This window comes from Chelonus insularis, unplaced genomic scaffold, assembly GCF_013357705.1.
Source record: "Chelonus insularis isolate UGA/USDA-ARS -01 unplaced genomic scaffold, ASM1335770v1 contig_131_pilon, whole genome shotgun sequence".
Classification (NCBI taxonomy): Eukaryota; Metazoa; Arthropoda; class Insecta; order Hymenoptera; family Braconidae; genus Chelonus; species Chelonus insularis.
In genome coordinates this window covers 363,416-386,830 of record NW_023276372.1, presented here as the reverse complement: position 1 = coordinate 386,830, position 23,415 = coordinate 363,416, and the positions used below count along the sequence as shown (strand labels likewise).

The following is a 23,415-nucleotide window of genomic DNA, read 5'->3' as shown; positions in this document are numbered from 1 at the left end:
ATTCAACAGCTTTTTGTATAAATTAAATAATTTTTCAAGAATAAAACTCGTAACTACAATATTTGCATTGAATCATGTTTAAAGATAAATCGAAAGGTTGTCGAAATGTCAATGAAATAATTCGAAATGTCAAGATTTAAAATACAAAGTTACATGACGTGAAATAGAAGTGACAAATAATACAAAAAATATTTGTACATTTGTTGATTTTCTTAATCTACAAAATAATTATTATTATAAAGTTTTTTTACGTGATAAATATTTCAAAAAGCTATCAGTATTTTTGCACAAATTGTAATCGAGCACATTTCACGTTGAATATTATTGTCAAACAAAGTGTATTATTACACAACCCTGACGGCTGTCGAGTAAGTTGTGATGTCGTGACGATCACCGGAATTTCCTGTTGCTTGTTCACTTGGTACTTGTTAATCGCTTCCACTTGTCTTTTCTTTTCCAACTACACTATCGAGTTTCTATTTACAAATTATTGTCTTCAAATCGTTATCCAGAACATCACACGACTTTACGTGCAAACAAATACAATTCTCCTTTTATTTTACATTCAAAAATTCCTCCAACATGAATAACAATAATTCACATATTGACTGTCCAATGAATTGATGATTGCAATAATGATTCAGTGTAGTTGATTAATTTTTAATTAAATAATTTACCATCAACTCCAAGGGTCTTCTCAATCAAAAGTTTAACAAAGTCATAGGTCTCAACGTCACCAGAATAACTGAGCAATTAAACGAAGTGACTGGGCGTAATTTGTAGGACTACAAATACAATCAAAGTATGTTATGATTGTCAGTATGTTATTTATTTGAATTTACTGGTAACACATGACCAGAACTTGAAGAAATTATACTCATTTTCATTTCAATTTTTTCAAACTTTTTTTTTTTTTTTTTGTATAATTTCAAGTGAAATTAATTAATTAATAGTAACTAGTAAGTTAGAATTAAAGTCATGAAAATTTTTTAAACTACAGTAGTCACGCTTGGGCTGACATTAGTGACAGTAGCGGGAACACAAAGTTTGCAATTAGACACATGTCCGGAAGACAACGGCAGCTCGTCATCACTTCACGTTCGTGATGCCATTATCCTCAAGATTGTGATTTGTTCCAGAATCGTGACAGATCCTTGTCATATCACAACACAAAAACCTCATACTCTTACAGTTATAAACTCAAACCATTATAATCTTTAATGTTTACTTTTTATTTTCTAATGATAAGAAAAGTATATTTCTCTTCAATTAAAAATTTTTTTTTTTTTTTTTTTCTAAATATTTTCAACAAAAGTAATGATTTAATTGTAAATAATAGTTGATTTAAAACTTACCAGTATAACACCAAGCCGGCCAAACGACGGGACTCTCGGTGTCCAATTCCCTCATTCTCTCAACGACCCGCGGACATCTCCACTCCGTCGGTCGTCTATCAGTAGCAGTCAATATGTCCAGGATGTCAATTGATGATCAACAACACGAAAAATGAATGTAATAATTAGTGATAAAAATAATGAAAACACTTAAAAGTATATATCAGGTTACTTTACAATAAGTCCTGAGTAATAAATACACAATATCACTTGCAGACTTGAGACTATCGACCTGGGAAAGGTCGATGAGTTATCAGGAACGCACGTGTGCTACACAATTCTATTCTATTTTCTTTTAGGTCATAACCGAACAACTGACTTCACATATACACTCGCGGTGAGTTCTGAGAGACAGATAACTTTAACGATAATCCAAGCTTGACTCAGTTCTAGGCGAACTTGTTGATAAGGCACGAAAGCCGCGTCATCAAGACAAAAAGATTTTTCAAATAAATATATGTATATACATATACACACTTACACATATAAATATATACATATATACTTATAAATAGAGAGATAAGAGTGTATGTGAGACAATGTGACAATTGTCTTAATCTCGAATATATTTGATTATCTGGTAAAATCGAAAGATATAAAACAAAAAGAAACTTTTTATTCACAGGTATGATGGTAAATTGTAAAATGTCAAAGTGTTAATGATAATTAATCTTTCACTTCACTCGCACTAAAACTAAATGTCAAAAGATCACAATTTGGAGCAAAGTAACACCAAAAAAATGTATAGATAAACGCAATAAGTTAGGACGGATTGATAGACGAGTCACGAGTGCATGGTCTTGGATGTTGAGCATACACACAGGTGAGTAGAGTAGCACTTGGGTTGGTGCACCTGCCGCGAAAGTCCGCGTCGTAATGGAAGCGGGGAAACGGGCGGCAGGTAGGCAGGCCCTCGGCTCGTCAACGCTAAGAGAAGGGGTATCAGTCACATGGCGAGGAGGCCGCCGTGTTGGAGAAGAAGTAGGAGAAACGCATTGCTGGGGGAACAGCAGCAACAGCGGAGAATTCATCCACAAGTGGTGGTAAAATCTTGAGAGAAACGAGTAAAGTCACGGTAGGGAGTAGTCATGGCTCGCGCACAAGAGTATGACAAAGATAGATATATTTCCACCTATACTGAACCTGTCGTAGCTCCTGAACGGACCAGGTCGTCAGGTCAACTTGAGGAATGCGTCAGATGGCATCACGGCCAAATCCAACTCATCTTTTCTTCTCTAAGCTTATATAAGTCTCAGTGATGTCTTTAATCAAATATGATCAATTGGTTATTGGTATTGGGCCTAATCCTCTATCATATATCTTTAACATTCAATCCATTCCTTTTCTACTTTTGATATTATAACAAAACAATCATCTTAATAGATTTCAGAAGCATCTCTGAATTTGTATTACATGATAGAAATATTTTAAATGACTCGAGTTATTTCTTTTAAACAACTACTGTTAGTGATATAGTGTGTAGCTACAGGTACAGAGCACGAGAAGAAATAATTTACGACTGAGTTCCGAGTGTATTTCTTAGTCTTTTACCCCCCGGGAGATCAGAAACGCACTGCGTTTACGAATACGAATAGTACCTTATACACATATGTATTACGTCTTCATATTTTTCCTCAAGACCAGTAATTAAAGACATCCCGTCGTTCATTCAGGATGATTTATCCCCTTCAGTTGAAACATGCGTGATAAGATCGCATGATAATACAGTTTTGTAAGATAACATTTATTTTTTGTTTATCGTGAAAAAGTATAAGAAATAAACTATCAAAATACTATGAATTTTCTACACATATGTTTATAAATTCATTTTTAAATAAATTATTGAAATTTCGTTATAAATTCAAGTTGGTACATTGCTTTTATATATCTTCAAATTTCTCGTGTCTAATCTTTCAAATGTACCAGTTTATTTAGGAGACAAATTATCATAAATTAACTCCACCAATCTCTTGAATGCTAATTCAATAATTGTGTAAAGAATATATCAAGCAACTGAGTTTGAAAAGACCTAGGTACAAATTAATTTAAGACATGAATGTGATGATAGACTTGATGGAAATTTGTTCCCTACAATTCTTATGGGAGAGATAAAGAAATAGAGAGTAAAATTTTTTTTAGTAATGCTATTAGGAATATTATTTATGTGTTGGTGATTGGAATTTTCTCGATAAGCAAAAAAGGTTTCAATTAAGAAAATAAAAAAAAAAATAACAAAGTAATTAATTTAGTTTATTAAAGATTAATTTGATAATTGTTAAAAGTAAATTTTTTAAAAAATATCTTTGGGTATTAATGAAATTTTTTACAGCTATATTGATTAAAAACATTTGATATTAATTATAAAATCATGGTGTTATGTTAAGACGATAAATATGATAATAAATATGTGCGCGAAAATGATTAACATACATTCACCAACCACGGACGCACGCGCGAGCAACTGAGGAGTCGATGAGTCTAAAGAGCTAGAAGTCGGAGACGGTAAATCTGTATAAGAAAGATACTTGTATATATATATATAAGTACGTACACGAGGAAAATTACTGAGGAAGCAAATTACACAGGTGTAAACTGTTTATTGAAAAAAATTCGATAAAATACTATTTTATTTATTACTTGATTTAATGAATTGTAATTAAATTTTCGTCAACTATTAAAAGAAATATTATGTTACTCAAATACATTGGCAATTAGTTTTAGCCATTATTGTTATTCTTATTTTATCTAAAATAGAAAACTTTATTGATTACATGAGTTCACTATTAACGGTTTAGAGTTTAATTTCATGATGAAATAAATCTAAGTAAATAAGAGAATTTTCAAATACAAAGTGCAATTTTATAATCAATTTTTTGCAACAATAGAATATATATATATATATATTTTTATTATTTATTTTTTCTGAACTCTTTTCTTTTGTCTTTTGTTTCTTTCTCTGATTTTTTCATTGGGCCAAGGATTTTTATCTTCCGGGTCGAATAGATTATCTTTATTTACGAGCAATCTGCGGGACGAGAAAATTGTTTGGGAACGAGGGTCGCTTATTTAAAAGCCGTAAACTATTCAATGGGCTTTAGGGTGAAGAAGTTACCTTCAGAACGTGGTCATGCACCAACGGCGGTAAACCACAGTGTCTTGTTTTCATCCGTGAACAAGAAAAATCGAGATACAACCACAAAAGAATTTACCAAGTCCTTGTGTGCGGTCAATCGAAAGATTTTTTCTTCAATATTAAATAACCAAAAAAATCTGCGGCAGAGGAAAGAAGTCACTACAAATTTTGCTAAAATCTATAGCAAGCTAAAATATTCCTAAATAGTTATTAAATGTAACAAATTATCCACTAAATGACGTCATCATGTAATTAATATCGTATTGTTGAATATATATAATGACCGGTATCATGGTTCTTTTAGGAATTATTTTATTTTTGACATGACATGAATAAATGCACCGTGTGTTTCAGAAACAGTAGTGATGGGGCACTTCGAACGAAGGTAAAATCAAGCAAGAGGACAAGGAGGTGAGGGATGAAGAGGTAGAGGAGAAGAACTGGAAGTGAGGTGTACAGCGGTCGAAGAGGTCGCTGAGGAAGAAAAGTAAAAAAGCGTACGAAAGAAGCCAAAGATGAAGAAGGAGGAGGTGGATTGAAAGGAAGAAAGATAAAGAGGAGCAACACGAGGTGCAGCCTCGGGTGCCGGGCGGGGCTCAGATATTTATCCCGGTCGACCTCTCTCTTCTCTTTAATCCTCCTTTGCCTCTCGTTGCTTCATCTTCTTCGTATTTCCACCTCTAAAGCTGGAGCAAGCCTTTGGCTATTTGGCGCGACTGCCAAGCAAGTTGCCTACATACGATCGCCTTTCTTGCGATTGACCAGCGGCGTCGCAGCCTCCGTCGTCCTTGAACGACATCCAACCCATTCCAAATACTTTTTCAATCGATACTCTAAATTATTTTTCAATCATTTTATAAATGTTACAGAAGATGTTGAAGAGAAATCTCCACTCAAGGGCGTTGTCCAGGAAACTTTCTTTCATCTTCTGTTATGATGACGCACTTCCGGTCGAATGAACTGCAGCTCTGCCAGTGTGCTTTTGAAAATATTCAGAAAAGAGACACTAAATGAGAGATGGAGCAAGAAGAGAAAGATTCAACGTGCAGCTCCGTGGCCCCGTGACGACCCTAAGAGAGATGTTTGCTCTTGTTGGGGTCTCTCAGATCGGCCACCATCGGCCAAGGTGGCACTACGATGGCCTCTGAAGTAGGAAGACATAAGTTGTTTGTGAAAGGAAGAGAAAGAGAACGTTTAGAAATGTTAAAAGAACGCAATAAAGTGATGTCTATAACTACCTAGCTGAGAGAACGTGCGATAGTAGTGGATTCTCTCATCATTATAATTACTTTGCAAGTATGTTCTAGAATATTGGATCATTATCGAGTGAACTTCATCTTACACAACTACCTATATAACCCTTAGTTTTATTTACATTTTTTTTCATTCATTTCCCGTTCGATTAACTTTTATTACTTTTCATTTAAATAAACTATTTTTACCTAACAATTTATATTCATGTTAGAGAAGGATGGTTGTTAAAAAAAATATTTCTATTCCCGAATATTTTATAAATTATTAAATATTAATCAATCGATAAGTTGATATTTCTTTTCTAAATTCATAACCTCGTGAGGTTTGCGGTTGCATTACAAGGAGGGAATGATATTTCTTACATTATCTTTTTTTAGCTGAACGACTCAACGGTAACTGATAATATCTGTATGTGGTGAGCAAAAGGGATGTAAGTAGAGAAAGAAAAGTATAGGAATACTGGAGAGGGAATTGACGTAGTATAGCTCAGGTGTAAAATCGTCAATTGCCTGGTGTAATATTTTCTCTCAGCACTAGTAGTAGCTGTGGGCGTGCCATGCACGACTAAAGGGAGACAACCAAGGTCTTCTCATCCTGCTGGCTTCTGTGATTATATTTATTATATACTCAGTTGACTATGAGCATAACAAGACATGGGCACAGAGTATAAGATTAACTGAGATATTTATGTCTGATCGCACATTGTTTTACCTACTTGAATCTTTCCTTCATTCGATCATTTACGTAAATATTTATCATTTTACATGATTGAACCTTGACATTTTATATCTGATTTATAGCAATAATTGATCGATAAATTTCCTATTCATTTCGTCACACATCCTCTTGGGAAATGCACAATTTGTATCCGGGATGTCCTTTCACCCGTGTGAATGAACACCGCGTCATCGCATTCATGAGTTTCATGTTCTCTCGCCGACAGTCATGAAATTTCTATAGCTCATAGGTTTGTATAAGCTAGGCTATAACCAGGAAAAAGTTTGTTACTTGCTAGCGAGTTGGCACGGGGGCTCGTTCCATTTGCATAAACACGCACTCATTGATTGCTCGAAGTGGATTGTTGGGGCATTACTTTTACGGATACTTGACTTTAACTATTCGATTTAATTTTTTCATATATCATGGACGAATAAATTATACACTTTTTCTTCATTATTTCAATTCAATATTTAATTATAATTAAAACTCACCAAAAACATCATCCAATGAATCTTCCTTCAAAAATCAGCTTTTTTTTAAACCTGTAACAATTTTTTTTTTTTATTTATTTATTTTAATATATTTAATAGAAATACTATAAAATTGATTCCCAAGTTAGTAAGTCTGAATGATATTTTCTGATTTACCACCCATGTTGAAACTATTTTGCATACTTTTTGACTGGGTGGCTTACTGACAAACTTCTTTAATCTGATTAGAAATACATTTAATAAACTGATTAATCGGTAGCCAAAAAATTGAATGTAAAGATGAGAAGAGAGTAAAAAAAGATGACAACACATCACGATTAACTTACCGATAATTGATCGACGAGTGTGTATACGATTGTCGGCTTTTACATTTGTGTTAACGAGATAATTAAATATAAAAGTGCTCTAACAAGTTTCTGTTCTAATTGGATATTTTATATCTATGGATATATAAAAGATACATTTATAAATATCTTGGATTCCAAAAAAGCTATATTATTATTTGAAGAAACTAATCAAGCACATTCTGAAGAAAGTATTATCATATAAATCTTCCTATACTTAGAGTATTGAGTCAATGGTGGACACATGGTTGAACACGATATGAGACCATGCTTATACGTCAATTCGGTCAGTAAACACGTCCAATCGATTACACATGTCATCCAGTGCATAGGATTAATAAGACCCACAACTGAATGCAATTAAAATTCTCTCAGAAAACAAAACTTGAAATATTTATGTTTTAATAATTCAGGCGAAAGTAATCCTGTACTATCACAAGTCGAGTTAACACTGAAATCTGTCCATTCGCTTGAAAATTGCATTCAAAATGTCAACAATCAGATGATAAATATCGTATAATAATCTTTCGAAGTATCAATTTATTTTTAACAAAAATAAATTTACGATTTTTATCCTTTTTCTTTATTTATCGTACAATATTAAAGTGCATTTATAAATGTAATCTAATATAATAAGGAAAAGAAGAAATGTCTAATGCACATCTTTTTATGTTAGAATTATAAAATACATGATAATCAATGTTGGCAAGAGGCTAGAATAATTTTAATAGTTCTTATGAATATTGAATGTTCATGAATGTCATTAATACTCAAATTACTTTCTTAATTATAAATAAAAGAATAATTAATTTTTCGATACAGAAAGAAGAATATTTGCAATAATTACAATGACATAATTTATATAGAAAGTAGATGGAAGAAGTACACGCAGAGAAATGCATATTAAAAATTGCCCTGAATTTTATGATAATTTCGTGACACTGCAGAGTGAGGGTAAAAATTACTGTGTACGTTGTAAAAATTACTAAACTGCATAGTAATTTTTACCCTCACACTGCAAATCCCAGGATTTCACAAACGTGTTAAAATAACACGCGTAAAGTGTGTTCAATGTAAAATGCCCATTAACAAACTATGCATGATTTGTAGACACTTGTTACACGTTTCGTAGTGTGTGAAAAATCTATAGTTTGTTTACGGCATTTAACATTGTAGAGGCTTAGCGTTTTAAAAGTGTCTACAACTTGGATTTGCAGTGCACTCTGCAGTGTCACGAAATTACCATTAAATTCAGGATAATTTTTTACTATACATTTCTCTGGGTGTATAAAGTCATGAAAATAAAATGACAAATTTGTTTTTTTTTTTGCTAATCGTCACTTGAAAATCTTATAGAGCGCGTGCCAATTATATTATACTTCCCACACAGGATTGTATAGCACGCATGCTTGCACGACTGGATCGTATATTATCAGTTAATTCAATCGTAGAATTGACATGAACGAGTGCCGCAAATCATTGGTCCTCTTGATCTGAACATTGCAAATTAATTTATTTTCCGTCATGATGTATTTATTTGTTTATTGTCCTAATAATAAAAAGCACTTAGGTAGTTTAATCGAGTGCAATTAACTGTCTACAGATATCTAAAAGATATCGGAAGAGAGGAAGAAAGAAGCACAAAATCTAAGGGTGGTGGGTAAGAAAAGTGAAAGAAGGCGCACGTGGCGTGGGAGTTCTTGCGGGGATGGCGCACGGCAGCATAAATGAGAACGCATTGTGGGCGGAACTCTCCAGGAGGTGGTGGAGGTTAAAGAGGCGGCGTTGGTGGACTTGAAGATCTTAACGCGGCTTCAAGAAAACCGGATCTTGTTGCTACCGAACGATTCAAAGCTTGCATTTACATGCAAGAGTCTTTGATTCAAAGAGATCGTACGGAAATCCGGTAGTTTTAACATTTTTTTTTTTATATGTAATTACATTACTTCAATCTTATTTTGCAGAATTGATACAAGTCAAATAACTATAAAATGAATACATGATAGTGACACATTAGAAATCCATGATATGATAAACAAGTTAAAGACAGTTCAAGTCAGAACAAACATATATTGATATGAAAAGTACTTATTTATGTTTATCATACTATATAAGCTGAACTCAATTTAATTACTTTCATTTGCAACAAAATTTATATGTATAATTATTTAATTATAGAAAAATTACATATATTAATAATTTATAAATAATTTATAAATTGCAAATAAATAAAATAAAGCTACTTAATGAATAATAGTATGTGTAAAGAAATTTCTTTAGGTGTACCCAAATTAATATTTATCATTAAATAAAATTGAAAAAATTTTATTAATAAATGATTTTCTATAGTCAAAATAAAATCATAATGACTTCATTTTGCTCTTTCTCTAGAGAAGCATCCAAGTATTAGTATTTTATTTAAGAATAAAATTATTCTTGATCAAGGAATATCGTTTTGATAACCAACTCAAATTTATCTAATGTTTTTTTCTAAACATTGTATTTTAAATAAATAATAACAAATAAATAAATGTTATGATTTTTCATACAATAATAAAAAAAATAAGGTTACGACACATTGAAATCATTTGATTTTCTTGATAGCTTTCACCGGATGCCCTTTCTTATAAAGATTTACATAATGTGCATTCGATTAATGTGTAGTGAGCTATTTGAAATACTTAAAAAAACTTGATTGCTTATAATTAGTGACGCGTGGCCTGCACCCACGTGAGGTCATCATAGTGAGTGAATACACTTTAACCTAAACACGCTAATGAACTTGATTTTTTTTACTGTATATATCCATTTATTTATTAAAAAATAAATAAAGTATAAGAAAGTAAAAATTTTTAAAGTAAATCTACCAATAGAAGTAAAATAAAGTCATTCCATTAATTACTGATAACTTTTAACAAAATGTAGATGATAGATTTTGAATTTATTTTTGGTCCTCACCATGTTAGCTTAATCATGATTTACATGAATCCGAAATTCACGTCACATATGTTTCCATAAAAATAATTCCAACTCGTGTTTTGCACTTTATTTATTTATATAAACTTTGATGAAGAAAAAAAAAATAGAATCAAATTTGTATGCAACAAATAAATAAATAAGTAAATAAATGAAATAAAGAAGACTTTGTAAAAGTATAAAAACAGATTTTCAAAACGACAATTTATTTGAGAAATGAACAATAACACTTGTGTATTTTTACCGTTGATATGAAGATAGTCTATTTGACTTGAAGACGCACAGGGTTCAACTGACATCGACGGCAACAGTGGGGACTACGGGGTCGTTCAATCATCCGGAGGAAGGGGTAGGTCAGAGGTCAGGGCTACGCTGTACGACCCGTAACCCATGACCCTCCAATCCAACCGCGACCTACTGCCTGACCCTCCACCTCCTTCTCTTCATCTTTTACTTCTTTCTCTTATTCACTTACGATCTACTACGTCATATCGAGATCTCAAATGTCAACCTCTGCATAATGATAAGAATTTATTTTGCGTGTCCTCGATGATTTTTTTTTATGCCAAGGATAAATAAAAATAGATTTTTAAATATAATCATTTACATATAACTTTTTTCAAATGCCTTAAATAATGCACCATTATTTTTGGATAATAAAATATTGTTCAATTTTCTTTTTCTTTAGATCTATTCCACTTACACTGATGAGTAAAATGTCGACGACGAATTATCGAAAAACCTGAGATGATTGAAAATTTACATAATAATATGTTATCAATTGATGCTTGAGGGTAAATGATGGATAAATAGTAGTTTATTAATCTCAGTTAATACACGAAAAGATTTGTTAAAAAATGAAACTACTGTTTTTATTGTTCTTCAATAGGTTAAATAATCATGCTATTTCACCTTTTAGATTTTGTAAAAAGAAAAAATGATAAATAATGATAATCAATTATTCATAATATGTACTTTCTGATTATCTGCGAATTAATAACAAAATTTAGAAATAAGAACAAGTTGATGAGACTGATTGAAGCTATATTTTACTCGGCATTGTAAATAGTCCAGAAGATGGTGAAAAATATAGGTCAACAAGAGCAAAAACGAATCTTTGGTGAGCATTGGTACCAGTGGTGGCACGTCCGTGAAAGTGAGCCACTTAATATGGATGTGTATAAGAGACCCAACGGTGAAGACCTCTGACCGATGACCTCAACATCGCGACCATCAGTACAACGGACGAACCAAGTTGGTTGGCTTTACATTTGACTTTAGAATAACGTTGAAAAATAAATGTTTCATAACACGCCAACTGATAGTAGAAGTAGAAGTAGTAGTAGACATTCAAGTCAGCCATTATTTGATTCATAATTGCACCTAATAATTTCATTTTTTCTCTTTTAAATTCTTCGCTGCATCACTTTACTGAATATTATTCACACTAACCTCGAGCTCTAAACTTTAACGACATTTCACAGAAAGAATTATACGTTTACATTGATTCTGGAATTGGCTTTGAACATACATGTTTTTGTATTAGTATCCATGTGTGATAATAACACCAGTGACGATATAATGACAGGTATTATGTCGCAGAATGAACTACCAAGATTCCAATGTGAATTGTCGCAATTTGTACGGTATTATATATTTATTATAATCCTCTTTACTCTTAAGTGATAAAATTTCAAGAAAATATGGAAAATAATCCAAGGAAAAAATATTCATTGAAATTCTGATTTCAGATAAGGATACATATGAACACTTCCATCCGGCCAACTCTTCGAGGGAAAACATTTATACATTTCCGTTACATCATTTATCGGAAATGGATACTATCGCTTTGATTGTTGTGCAAGTATTCAAGTTTGAAAATACGTCGAGGGCTAAATTTAATAGCTAAAGGTCGACCTTACTGATTAATCGACCTCACAACATTTCATACCCGTAGACGGATACTTTCCGTCTTTTTATATATATAATTTTTTGATTATAACTGACATAAAAAATGAATGATTTATTTTATTGATATCTCTGTAAAATTTATTAAAAAATGACTTGATGTCGTGATGAGTTTATGTTATTTGAATGTATAGAGAGAATAAAGAATGATGTATTTCCGGAACGTTGTTGCTTTCAACGACGCCGCAGTATCTGTAGAAAAGCCACGTTTGTCGCGGTGGGAACATACGACGTGACCAACTCTATCGTCTTGCTGGCCTTACGTATCCAGCCGCAAAGGCCACAGAGTATCACAGAGAAGATTCGTGCGAAAGATGTTGTCCTACCCTACAAAAAAAAAAAAACTCTCAACATCAATTCAGGTAAATACCAAAAATTCATTGCTGTGTATTTGTATCAAATGTATTTATTCTATCCAAAAATTCAAATCGATAATTAAAGATAACTTTTTTTACGAGATATTGAATAAAAAGGAGAAAAAAAAAAACGAGAATGGACCATTTTAATCATGTTGGGTAAAGCAGCTTGTTTAACTTGAACAAATTGATGATTTCTAATTAAATATCCTCGGTACAATTAATGACGCGCGCTCATTTAATAGCGTCGATTAATAAAGCGGCATTTCGTTTAGTAAAACGACCCTCGGTGTCGAGCGATAAATGTTTTCGTGCTACTGTGATGCCACTGTTGGTTACGATCAGAGAGAAATCTTGAGTCTCGCGCACGCAGGTTCATTAATATTAAAATTCTTTAAGACACAACCGGTATACTATTATTCTGTTGGAATTTCTTGATTTAATTTCTGCCAGAGGCATCATCAATTGATTCATACAAATGTTTGTTTCATTCATTCCTTCATTATTTTTTAGTATACGAATTTATTTAATGCACAGCACACGTTGTTATAAGGCTAAAAATATTTAATTAACGGAAAATCAATATTTTAATTGATCATTAAAAGAGTACTGCTTTATTTTTTGAATTTAAATAATATTTGATGATATAGTGATAGAAAATATATGAATGATGTCTATAAAAAGAATAATACATCTATAGAGACCATTACAGAAAGGCATTAAAAAAGGCGACAGTCGTTTGCGTGACTGGGTCGATCTTGGTCATAATGATGGGGTGAGGAGGAGCAAAGTGAGGAAAGAAATGACTTTACCTCTTTCTTAACGACTTGAAATTTTAAGAGACCCTTTTGCTGATCGGTCGTCCAAGATGTGGATACATAAAGGGGGACCAGGTGGTACACACAATCTGGTCTCGATACAACTTAGTGCCCTCATCGACTTCTTCTTCTTTTCATTTCTTCTTTCTCAGTTACTTTCTCTCCAAGAGCCAACAACCGATGTAAATGAAAAATGTAAATTGGCCTCGGATATAGTGCTCGTACCGATTGCCTGGTCTTTCTTCGTTGGGATTTCTTCTTACTTGGAAAAAAAGGGCCCGCGAAGTGGCCGCGACGGTAGCGGGAACATCAAGCGTACAAGAGAGAGAAAAATGAGTGGAAAGAGTTGAAGAAAACGAAGAGAAGCGAGAGAGAGAAGACATGAGTCCTTCGGACGAAACTACTCGCTAGACTGAAGAGACAATGCCATTGTTTTTAGACTTCAAAGAACCCTGACCGCTTGCAAACTGGGCCTTTGCTCTTGCCGTCGCTCCTAAATTCTTCTACGTCAACGGACTCTGAGCTTTAGACTTTGCCAAACCCTTCTATCGTTCTTTGCTTTTATATCAACACAACACAAATTCTACTCTCTATTTTGTCGCTACTTTGACTTCATCAAAATAACTCTTTAATTATAAACAAATTTCATTCCAACTTTGTCTCTTTTTATGTCAATCAAAATAATTATTTATTTATTTAGTAAATTCTAAAATTCCATCGCTTTTCAATCATTCACTTCATTTTATTTTGGCTTTCATTCGTAATACTGATACTCCTTAATGTCATAAATTATAGTCAGCTGATACGAATAAATAAATAAAGTTAAAAGAAGGAGGGATATGTATTTCAATTATTACTAATATTGTTTCTCATCTTTCCTGCAGTATATTCCATACATCCTTCTGCATCATTCCAAAGTATACTCGGCAACTCGTCCTTGTTACACGCACCCGTTGCAGCCGTTCGCATGCAGGTTCGATCCATTGTTCAAAGCCGTCTTCTCTTCGGCAGCTAAAGCCGCCGTCCCATGTGATACTGTCTTATTATAAGAGCCAGCAATATCGCTGCCCTTGTCTCACACTTGTAGACACGTTTCTGTGTTCTTTATTCGTCCGCCTCTGGTTATACGGAATAAAGAGGATACGTAAACGCCGAATTGAATGGATAATTCATTTGCTTTTATTTCTTTTTTATGCTTTTCTTCTTTGTTATCTTTTTAACTCCATTTTCTTTATTATTGCTTAGTTAAAATCAATTGTTAGATATTCAATATAATCAATTATTTCGTTTTTTTTATTTACGATTAATTTTAATTAGAGAAAATGACTTTTTTCAAATTGTTAATAAATATCAAAAAATTATTGTATCAATGATCTTGAAGTTGTTGGGTATTCATTTAATTAGTCGATAGATTATAATGAGAAATGCTATTAAAATTATTTACGCTTTTTGTTTATGTAAGTAAATTGGTACAGAATTGAAATGCTTTTGTATCTTCTTACGAGGTTTTTCAAACTCTTTAATTTGCCTACACTGCTTGTAGTTGAACGATAATACAGATAAAAAAGTTATGTTGAAAATAAATATAACTATTTTATGTGAATGAATTGCGTGTTCAAATGCTAGATAAAAAATTCTTGTTTTTTTTCTGTTAATATTATTATTTCAAGCTTTTCTTCTTCTTTTTCTACTTCTTCTTCTTCTTCTTCTAGACTAAAGTACTTAAGAGTCTAGAGTATCTTTGAAATATATTTCATTCTTTTCTTGACTTAGTCTACCCCTCAGCGAAATGCAGGCAACGTGGATGGAAAAGCATTGAATGAGTTGCGTGCGCGTAGGAGGTTGCTGCAATTCTACCATGCGAAGATCCGATGCCAACTCAAACGTAGACGATGAGACTTGGACTTCCTGTCCGCGCAAATGCTCACATGTCTAACTCCTAACCATTATAACATCATCTTCTACCTGCTAGTCACCAAGTTGGTTGTGGGAGAGTAAGCAATGCTTGCACGTCACGATACATACATGTGAGTCGACGGTTACAATCGTCAGAAAGGAAGAGCAAGTCCATTTCTCCATTCACTACTGCCTCTTAGGTTTCTTCTTCTCTCTTTACGTTATCCATTCATAAAAGCAGACGTTGAGTTTCAAATGTATCCTCCAGTATTATTCTGTTAATATATCTTTGTTGAAAAAAGACAATTTAATAAGTTAAAAAATGGCATTAAAATGGAAACAATATTGGCTAGAGAGTGGAATGCATTCAACTTAAAGCAATACGTTATGTGCGTTTGTTCTGTTGCAAAGTACGTAACCGTAGAAGGCCGTACTGTCGATTCTTCAGAGTAACGAAGCGCGTTAATGCTAACGCATTGTGGGAGCGGTTGAATTACGGCTCCACACAGATCTTTATACGCATCCACATAACGTCCTCGTCGCCGAGAAACGCTTGTTAACGATAGAAAACTATCCACATCCCAGTCTGGCACAATACCATTATTCAATCGAGCCATTAACTGTAAGCTTCTATCCAAGTAACAACACTAATGATTTTATTTCTGACCAATGCATTTAGACCACTTCTCTATCCCCAACACCTGCCAATGCCTATTAAGTTCATGTCAATATTTCCATTTTACTTCTCAAAACAATCATCTTTTATCTATTTATAAAAATAGTGAGACAAATTGTCTAATAGTATGAGCGATAAAAGCAATTATTTCTAATCATTGGAAGCATTTTCTGTAATAGTCTCTGGTTTAAGACTTGAAAGGCTGACCTTTAATTAGTTACCACAGGCTGGTAAGGAAATTAACAGCTTCCTGGCCTGGCTAAATAAATAAACCAAGTATAAACGAGTCGACTGGAGGTACGCTTACGCGTCTTTCATTGGTATATTGTACAGTAGATACTCTCTGAGGAAGATGTATAATCAGACATACTGATTACATGCAAGAGCGCTACGCTTTGTGGATACCAAAGAGCTCCGAGACAAGAAATCCAATCCTATTTCCTCAACGCTCTTTACACCTTGAACTTGTGTATAATTTTTATTGTTTACTGCTGTTAATTAATTTTGATTAAAACCCAAAGCTTCTTCCGCTTTTACATTTATAAATTATATGAATTTTTTTCGCTTAACACAACAACAAAAGATATCTGATAAATTAATTACAATTGAATATATATATTATATTTTTTATTATTTAGTAGAAATTTTTAAAATAAAATAATTGAAAATATTATTAAATAAATTAAAAAAATGGGTCTCCGGTTTCATTTTATAATAAATAAAATAGAATGCATAAATAGAGTGCAGGTTTTATTAAAAAAAATTAATTTCTGGGTCAGCAACCATGAAGTCCATTCCGTGGAAGCTTTTTCTTAATTATGAACACGCGTCAATGTTCTGTATTACCTCCGACACGGACCTACACCAAGTGTAAACCGTCACGCTGACGATTCGTAATTACATTATTCTGTAATTAAGATTGACCTTAATGTGCACGCGAATAATAACATTTGTGTTTATAAATAGAAATTATTAGTCGTCATACTTTTAAAAAATATCTCCAAATTTAATAGACTAAAATATCAAGATAAAAATGAGTATATTGGTAGTTATTAATTGTTGTTAAATATATCTTGATTTTATAAAAGACATATTTGAAAAAATAAAATATATTCCCTGTTAACGGAAGAATCTTTTTTCCGCCACTTTTCCTCATCCTCTTTCTATATCTATGCTCTTATTCTCTTACAGCACTATACTTGATGAGAGAAATGAATAGCGTGTGTTCACGGTAAGCGCGCCCCATAATAGTGGCACACGCCGTTACCACTACCTATAGTGCGGGCGTAACATACAACTCTACTTACAATAATTAACATGATCGCCAGTATATTAATGTAAGCCTGCGGGATACACAGTAAATGGTCGTTGTTCGCTGAATATCCTCAAGTTGAATTCGTTCCACTAGGATTTACTCAAGTATCTAGACATTCTTATCATTAAACTTATTGAATTCCCTGAAACAACTATTTTATATATATATATATATTTGCGGATAATTTACATGAATGATCCATTTATGATAACATCTAGATCTCGTTACCATCATTTGACTTAAAAATATATTAAGCTGATTAAAAGAATAGAAACATCAGCATCCAAACGAATATTAAAGTCCAACGACACGAGCCATTACCATAGTAGGTGAAGTGGCGAAACGAATAAGACGGTAATGGTCATTACGAGCACGCTTCGGTGATTATACATCGCCACGAGACCGACTAAGGGCATCATCGTCGACCCGAAGACCCGGCTATGTACCATACACGCTAGATACCCATATGGTTATATTCTTTTATTAACCTACAGTTGCGCCTCGACGCACGAGACGTTCGTTAGCTAACTTAATAGCACGTCCACTTCTACTGCAACTTACTACTATATATTCTACCGTTCCCTTCAATTTTATTTTTGTGTCTTGTTTTACTTACTTTGTCGAGACGATTGATGAGAATGTACGCTCTGATGTACTAAGCAAAAATGCCTGACGCGACACTAACATCTGTGCTGCTTTAATTACCACAACAACAAAGTAGAAATGGGCGATGTACTCAGACTTCCGTGAATAACCTTTCTCCTTGCCATTAAACTCTTATATACTTGTTTCCTTTCTACTTCCATTTTTTAAATAAAATGTCAAAAGTATTTTATATCAGATAAGATAAAAATTTATTGTAATTTTGACAAGATTACTTTTATCTGCAGATATATCAATCGAAAGTATAGAGAATATTTTTGACATCAAAGTGAATAAATGAAAGTCAATATATTGATAAACTATTTGCTCCAATACTCTTATTGTTGATGATGGTAAAAGAGAAAGGTGGGAAGAGGCGAGCGTTTTATACGAAGCCGGCGAATTAATGATTTCAAGTCCGCGCTGTAGGCAGCCACTTGCAATACACCCACGCACCGGTGGTCACAATGTAAAACAGCCAAGATGTCAGAAGATATGCGAGCGCCGCGACCGCACCGTAATTAATTACCCCCCTTCAATATTACCGGGCGGCGAGCATAGGTAAGCTATACTATATAATACTATATACATATGCGTTTAAAACCACGATCAACTAAGCGTGTTACTTGCATTCTTAAAGCGCGTAATGTTCTTGCTTTGCAATAAGTACACTTGCTGTATTTACAATAATGTAGTATAAGACACAAGTATAGTAACATATAGGAATTGCCAGGTGGACTTGGTATAAATAAAAGAAACTTGGGATATTTCTTCAAGATGTTTTTATCGAAGAATGATTGTATTGGTTCCTGATACATATCCAAGAATATCAGAGCAAAGTATGGCCACCCGGTACGATTGCGGCTTTGCCGTAAGAAAATCGAAAATATATAAGCCGACAGAAAAAAAAAACAGAAGCTCAAGTAGTAGATGAAAAAAAGAACAAGGAAGAAAAGGAGAAGGACAACAGTCTGATCTCCACAAGGCGGTAGCTTTACCTCTCCCCCGGGAAACACGAGGGTTACTGTATGCAAAACAGACGAGTTTAAAAGGCATAAGGGAATATCTAAAGCAGCCGTGGCCACTTAACTCTTCTTTGGATACATGCCGGCTAATGTTTGACCAAATAAAGGAAAATAATTGCCACCGTCCACACTTTATTTCATTTCTTTTACTCTAAAATACTTTTCCCAATTTCACTATCAATCACAACTACAAAATAATCATCATCAGGTATTTATCTTTCAACTAAAAACTATCAAGTAACATGAAGATCATTTTTATGACTCAAGTCGATAAGTAAAGAAACTGAGTAGAAGAGTAAAAGAATGTCGGAAGAGAGAGAAAGAAATCAGGAATCGTACCGTGGGGTCATCGGTAGAGTCATCGATCAACCTCAGCATCATGTAAGGTCAGCTTGAATGTCTCGGCAGCTGTTCTCTTGACTGGTCAGTCATCGATCTATTGATGCTGCTGTAGATTATTCTACTTGACAGTAGAACTACTCAATACTTAAGAGGACAAAATAAAGACGAGAAAAATATCAAAATTCAATATGCCAGTTTCTATGAAACCATTAATTCATAATTACTCTAAAAGTGATCAATTGATATCATTTGCCTACTCATTCATTCAATTATGAAACTTTAATGAAGAAATTCATAATTTTTCGTTTTTATTTTTTTTTATGACTTAAATAGTGTGCTTTAATCTTTCGACCCATAAACTGAATGACACTTGGGAGTAAGTATGAGTTTTTTATTCTCCACATGTTTGACATGTAGCAACGAAAAAAAGTATTTTTTACTTATTTGAAAATAAATGAAAAAAAAAAAAATATCGAGCGATCGAATTCTTTTTACGCGTCTCTAGGTAATCTTGAGTAAATGGAAATTTGAGACGAACGTGAAGAGACACGGGAGACAATCGAACAATGGCGACGACCCCTACTGATGATGCGACCGCAGTGACTTGAACACTGACCGCATCTCACCCAACCGACGGACCGACTTTTTGCGTTTGGCTTCCATGTAGGGCCGCAACCAGAGAAAAGAGTCGATTGAACGCGATGGTACTGATAGAATACTGTTGCCTCTCCCTGACGGCTCACCGACGCGCACGCTCATCGATCCCTCCCGAAAGGACCGAAAAAGACACCGCTTCACAAATCGGGAAGGACATCAGTCTATTCTTTTTTTTTTCTCTCATTTTTTTTTTTGTTTAATTCCAGATAATTTTTTAAACCTTACTAAATTAAATAAATATAAAATTATTTTCTTATAACGTCATTCTGATTTAGAATTACTTGAATACAGATGTAAGATACATCAAGCATATTTGCATCAGTCTTTTCTTTGTGACAACAAACAAATCAATTTCACTGGTATTGATTGTTGTCAATATTATTTATGATACGTTGAGGCACCTCGAGTGGAAAAATATAGATATATAAAGGAATATGGACTCTTGCGCACTCATTTCAGGCAAATAAATAGATTAAATCTGGAAATAACTGCACGGAGAGAATTTTTTTACTAATCGTAAGTGCAAAAATGACAAGCCCACGTTTCAAAATTTAGAAGTAAAAATATTTCTGTTCAACAGTGAATTTTGGATTGTCGTAAGTAATTCTTTTACTAAGACACCTTTTAAGACTCAAGTTTACTTACAAGAACTCAAAATTTACTATCGAATAGAAATATTTTTACTTTTAAATTTCGAAACGTAGACTTGTCACTTTTTGCATTTAGATTTAGTGAAAAAATTCTTTCCGTGTACAGGCAAAGATTCGCACAACAATGATTTATGGAATGAAACGAGATAAGGACGATTGGTGGAAGAATAAGCAAAATATCCGAAATTAAAAGTCTAAAGCGATTTGACAGATTGTTCTTCATACTTCTAACTTTCTTACTCGTTTACATATGGCCGACCAAAAACTGTCAAGTCGCTTTAAACTTTTAATTTCGGATATTTTGCTTATTTTTCCACCAATCGTCCTTATCTCGTTTCATTCCATAGATCGTTGTTGTGCGAATCTTTTCCTGTAGGTATTTTCTTATTTAATCTATTTATTTGCCTAAAATTAGTGCGCAAATGTCCATATACTTTATACACTAAGAAAAAAATTTCGTTAAACAAAAGAATTTTTTATTCAATCAATAAAAGAAACTTGGAGTATTCTCAAGATAATATTTTATTCAGACTAATGGTAGTGTTATCAAAAACACATTTTGTTATTTGTTTCAATGTTGCGACAAGTTTGAAAACAAATGACATTTTATTCATTTGAGTAAATAAAATGATTTCAATCCAATATTCATAATTTCGAAGAAATATTTTATTATGATTATTTGAAATTTCGATGTTAATGATCGAATGAAATATTTTTTGCATAAAGTAAATTTTTTTCTCAGTGTATATCTATATTTGTCCGCTCGAGGCGCCTTAATTATTACATGATATCACAAGTAAATAATTATATTGTAATAAATAAAAGAATATACTACTGGAAAAAATCATTAAACTGTTGTATATAATTTATCAACTAATGCTGCTACATAAAAACATTTAATTTTTCATTAAATCTTTCTTTAATATCTACAACTATACAATAAAACATAAACAGTAGATGTATCGAATGAAATCTACTGATATAATTTGATACTTTTTCAATGCATGTAAATATTAACCTTGTCTTATTCTTGAGATAAATTAAAGGTTTAAATGTCAAACACTCGTCCGTATGGCCTATAAGTTTGGCATTGCATTAATATTATATATATGTATATGTATATCAATTGAAAGGACTCAATTGTTTATCTCACCTAGAAAGAAGATATCTAAAGTAGCATTGAAATCAAAGGATTAATTTATTATACATTTTATCGCATGTATTCAAGACACTCCAGAGTAACTGTCTTCATATTTCAGAGTCGAGGCATTACTAAACGCGAATATATTAATATCTCAGCGTGTATTCATGCCATAGTTGTATCTTTTAGATCGAACAATATCGTTCTATATCATCAGTTCTTCTTATTCTTATTATATAAGTATATAAACTAAATATATAAATAAATTTTTACATGACTTTGTTTAAACACATTACATGTGAGAAGATTAAAGAAAAAAAAGATACAATTTCAAATCTATTGTAACAATATTTGTAATTGCACAAATGAATTACATCTTTTGTTTATGTAGTAGTATTTAGTTATTTAAACTAATAATCTGTTAAGACAATATCTCGTTATAGATTGAAATTGTTTGACATCACGAGGACATACTCATGTCATATGGGAACATAACAATATCAATAGATATATCTCAACGAATGACACTCATATTGATCAAGCCAAGCTAACATATCCAATTATTTTTCACGACTGTCACTTTAATATCATATTCAATAGCTTTTTATTTGTTAATCTGATTACTGTCTATTATATTTACCATAGGATTAAATTAAATATTTATTACGTACATATTTTTTTTGTATTTATTCGAGCATTAAAAAATCACTATTAATGGTAATTAGTAGTATAAGAGAACCAGATTATCCTAATGATAGTATTTGATTTTCTTATGGTTGAATTAATAATACACAATACCAAAATTAATACAGATATTAAATCTAAAAGTGTATTTATGATGTTGTTGGTGTAATAATAATTAATCATAAATAAAGAGTTGTGGAAAAAAGATGAATTTACGAAAAATATTTGTGATAATTTTCAGAAAAACTGCACTACAAGGAAATCGTTTTTTCTGGAGGGAATATTTAATGGAATAAATGAAGGATAAAAGAAGAGTAAATGAGGGACTGAATGGCGTCAATATTAAGCATCAAGCTGGCGTGAGGACTCGTAAAATCACGAATCACGATTTCTTAGCTCGCAGCGGGCACTCTCAAGACTGTCGTTGAGTCACGGTAGGCGCTCGGCCTAAGGTTTTCACCGCATTCAATTTATTACATCCGGTTAGTATGCTCTATCCTCAAGAACACCTGCGCGTCGACCAAGTACACAGTAGAATCACGATGGAAAACTGGTGCATGGATTATATTTGCAGTAGTAATAGCATTACAATCTTAACTGCCATACAAACAGTAAGCCTGCAGATTAAATTTGTTCAGATACATATTATTTGAATAGTTAAAATATAATTTTTCCATGATTCCCCTGATTTACTTGTCTCAACAAACATTCCACGGAATCATTCACGAATAATCTATTCGATATTAATTTAGCACATCCGCTCGAATTCCAGTTTTGTTATAATTAATTTCTATGCTTTTATACTAATTTGAACGACTTCTTTTCTTACTTATCATTAGAAATGGCATTTTTGACGACAACACCAAGATTATATGTGCTTTAGCAGAATAGATTAAAAATTCTTTCAACAGAAGACTTTGACCATGAGATAAA

The 23,415-nt window shown here is 32.7% G+C and overlaps 1 protein-coding gene across 4 annotated transcripts in view; it reads right to left on the bottom strand.

The window, feature by feature from the left end:
* The window catches only part of LOC118074150 (nascent polypeptide-associated complex subunit alpha, muscle-specific form-like), an 85,421-nt gene that overhangs the window by 45,248 nt on the left and 16,758 nt on the right, over positions 1-23,415 (bottom strand). Inside the window, exons 1-3 of one of the 4 annotated variants that reach the window (XM_035095120.1) lie at positions 10,295-10,374; positions 6,993-7,043; positions 1,356-1,450 (exon numbers count right to left, since the gene is read on the bottom strand). In XM_035095120.1, coding sequence (XP_034951011.1) covers positions 1,356-1,410 — 55 coding nt within the window. In that variant the 5' untranslated portion in view covers positions 1,411-1,450; positions 6,993-7,043; positions 10,295-10,374. Of the gene's footprint in view, positions 1-1,355; positions 2,275-6,992; positions 7,044-10,294; positions 10,375-23,415 lie in introns of those variants that run through there. The other 3 variants (XM_035095119.1, XM_035095121.1, XM_035095122.1) reach the window with 3 other exon arrangements.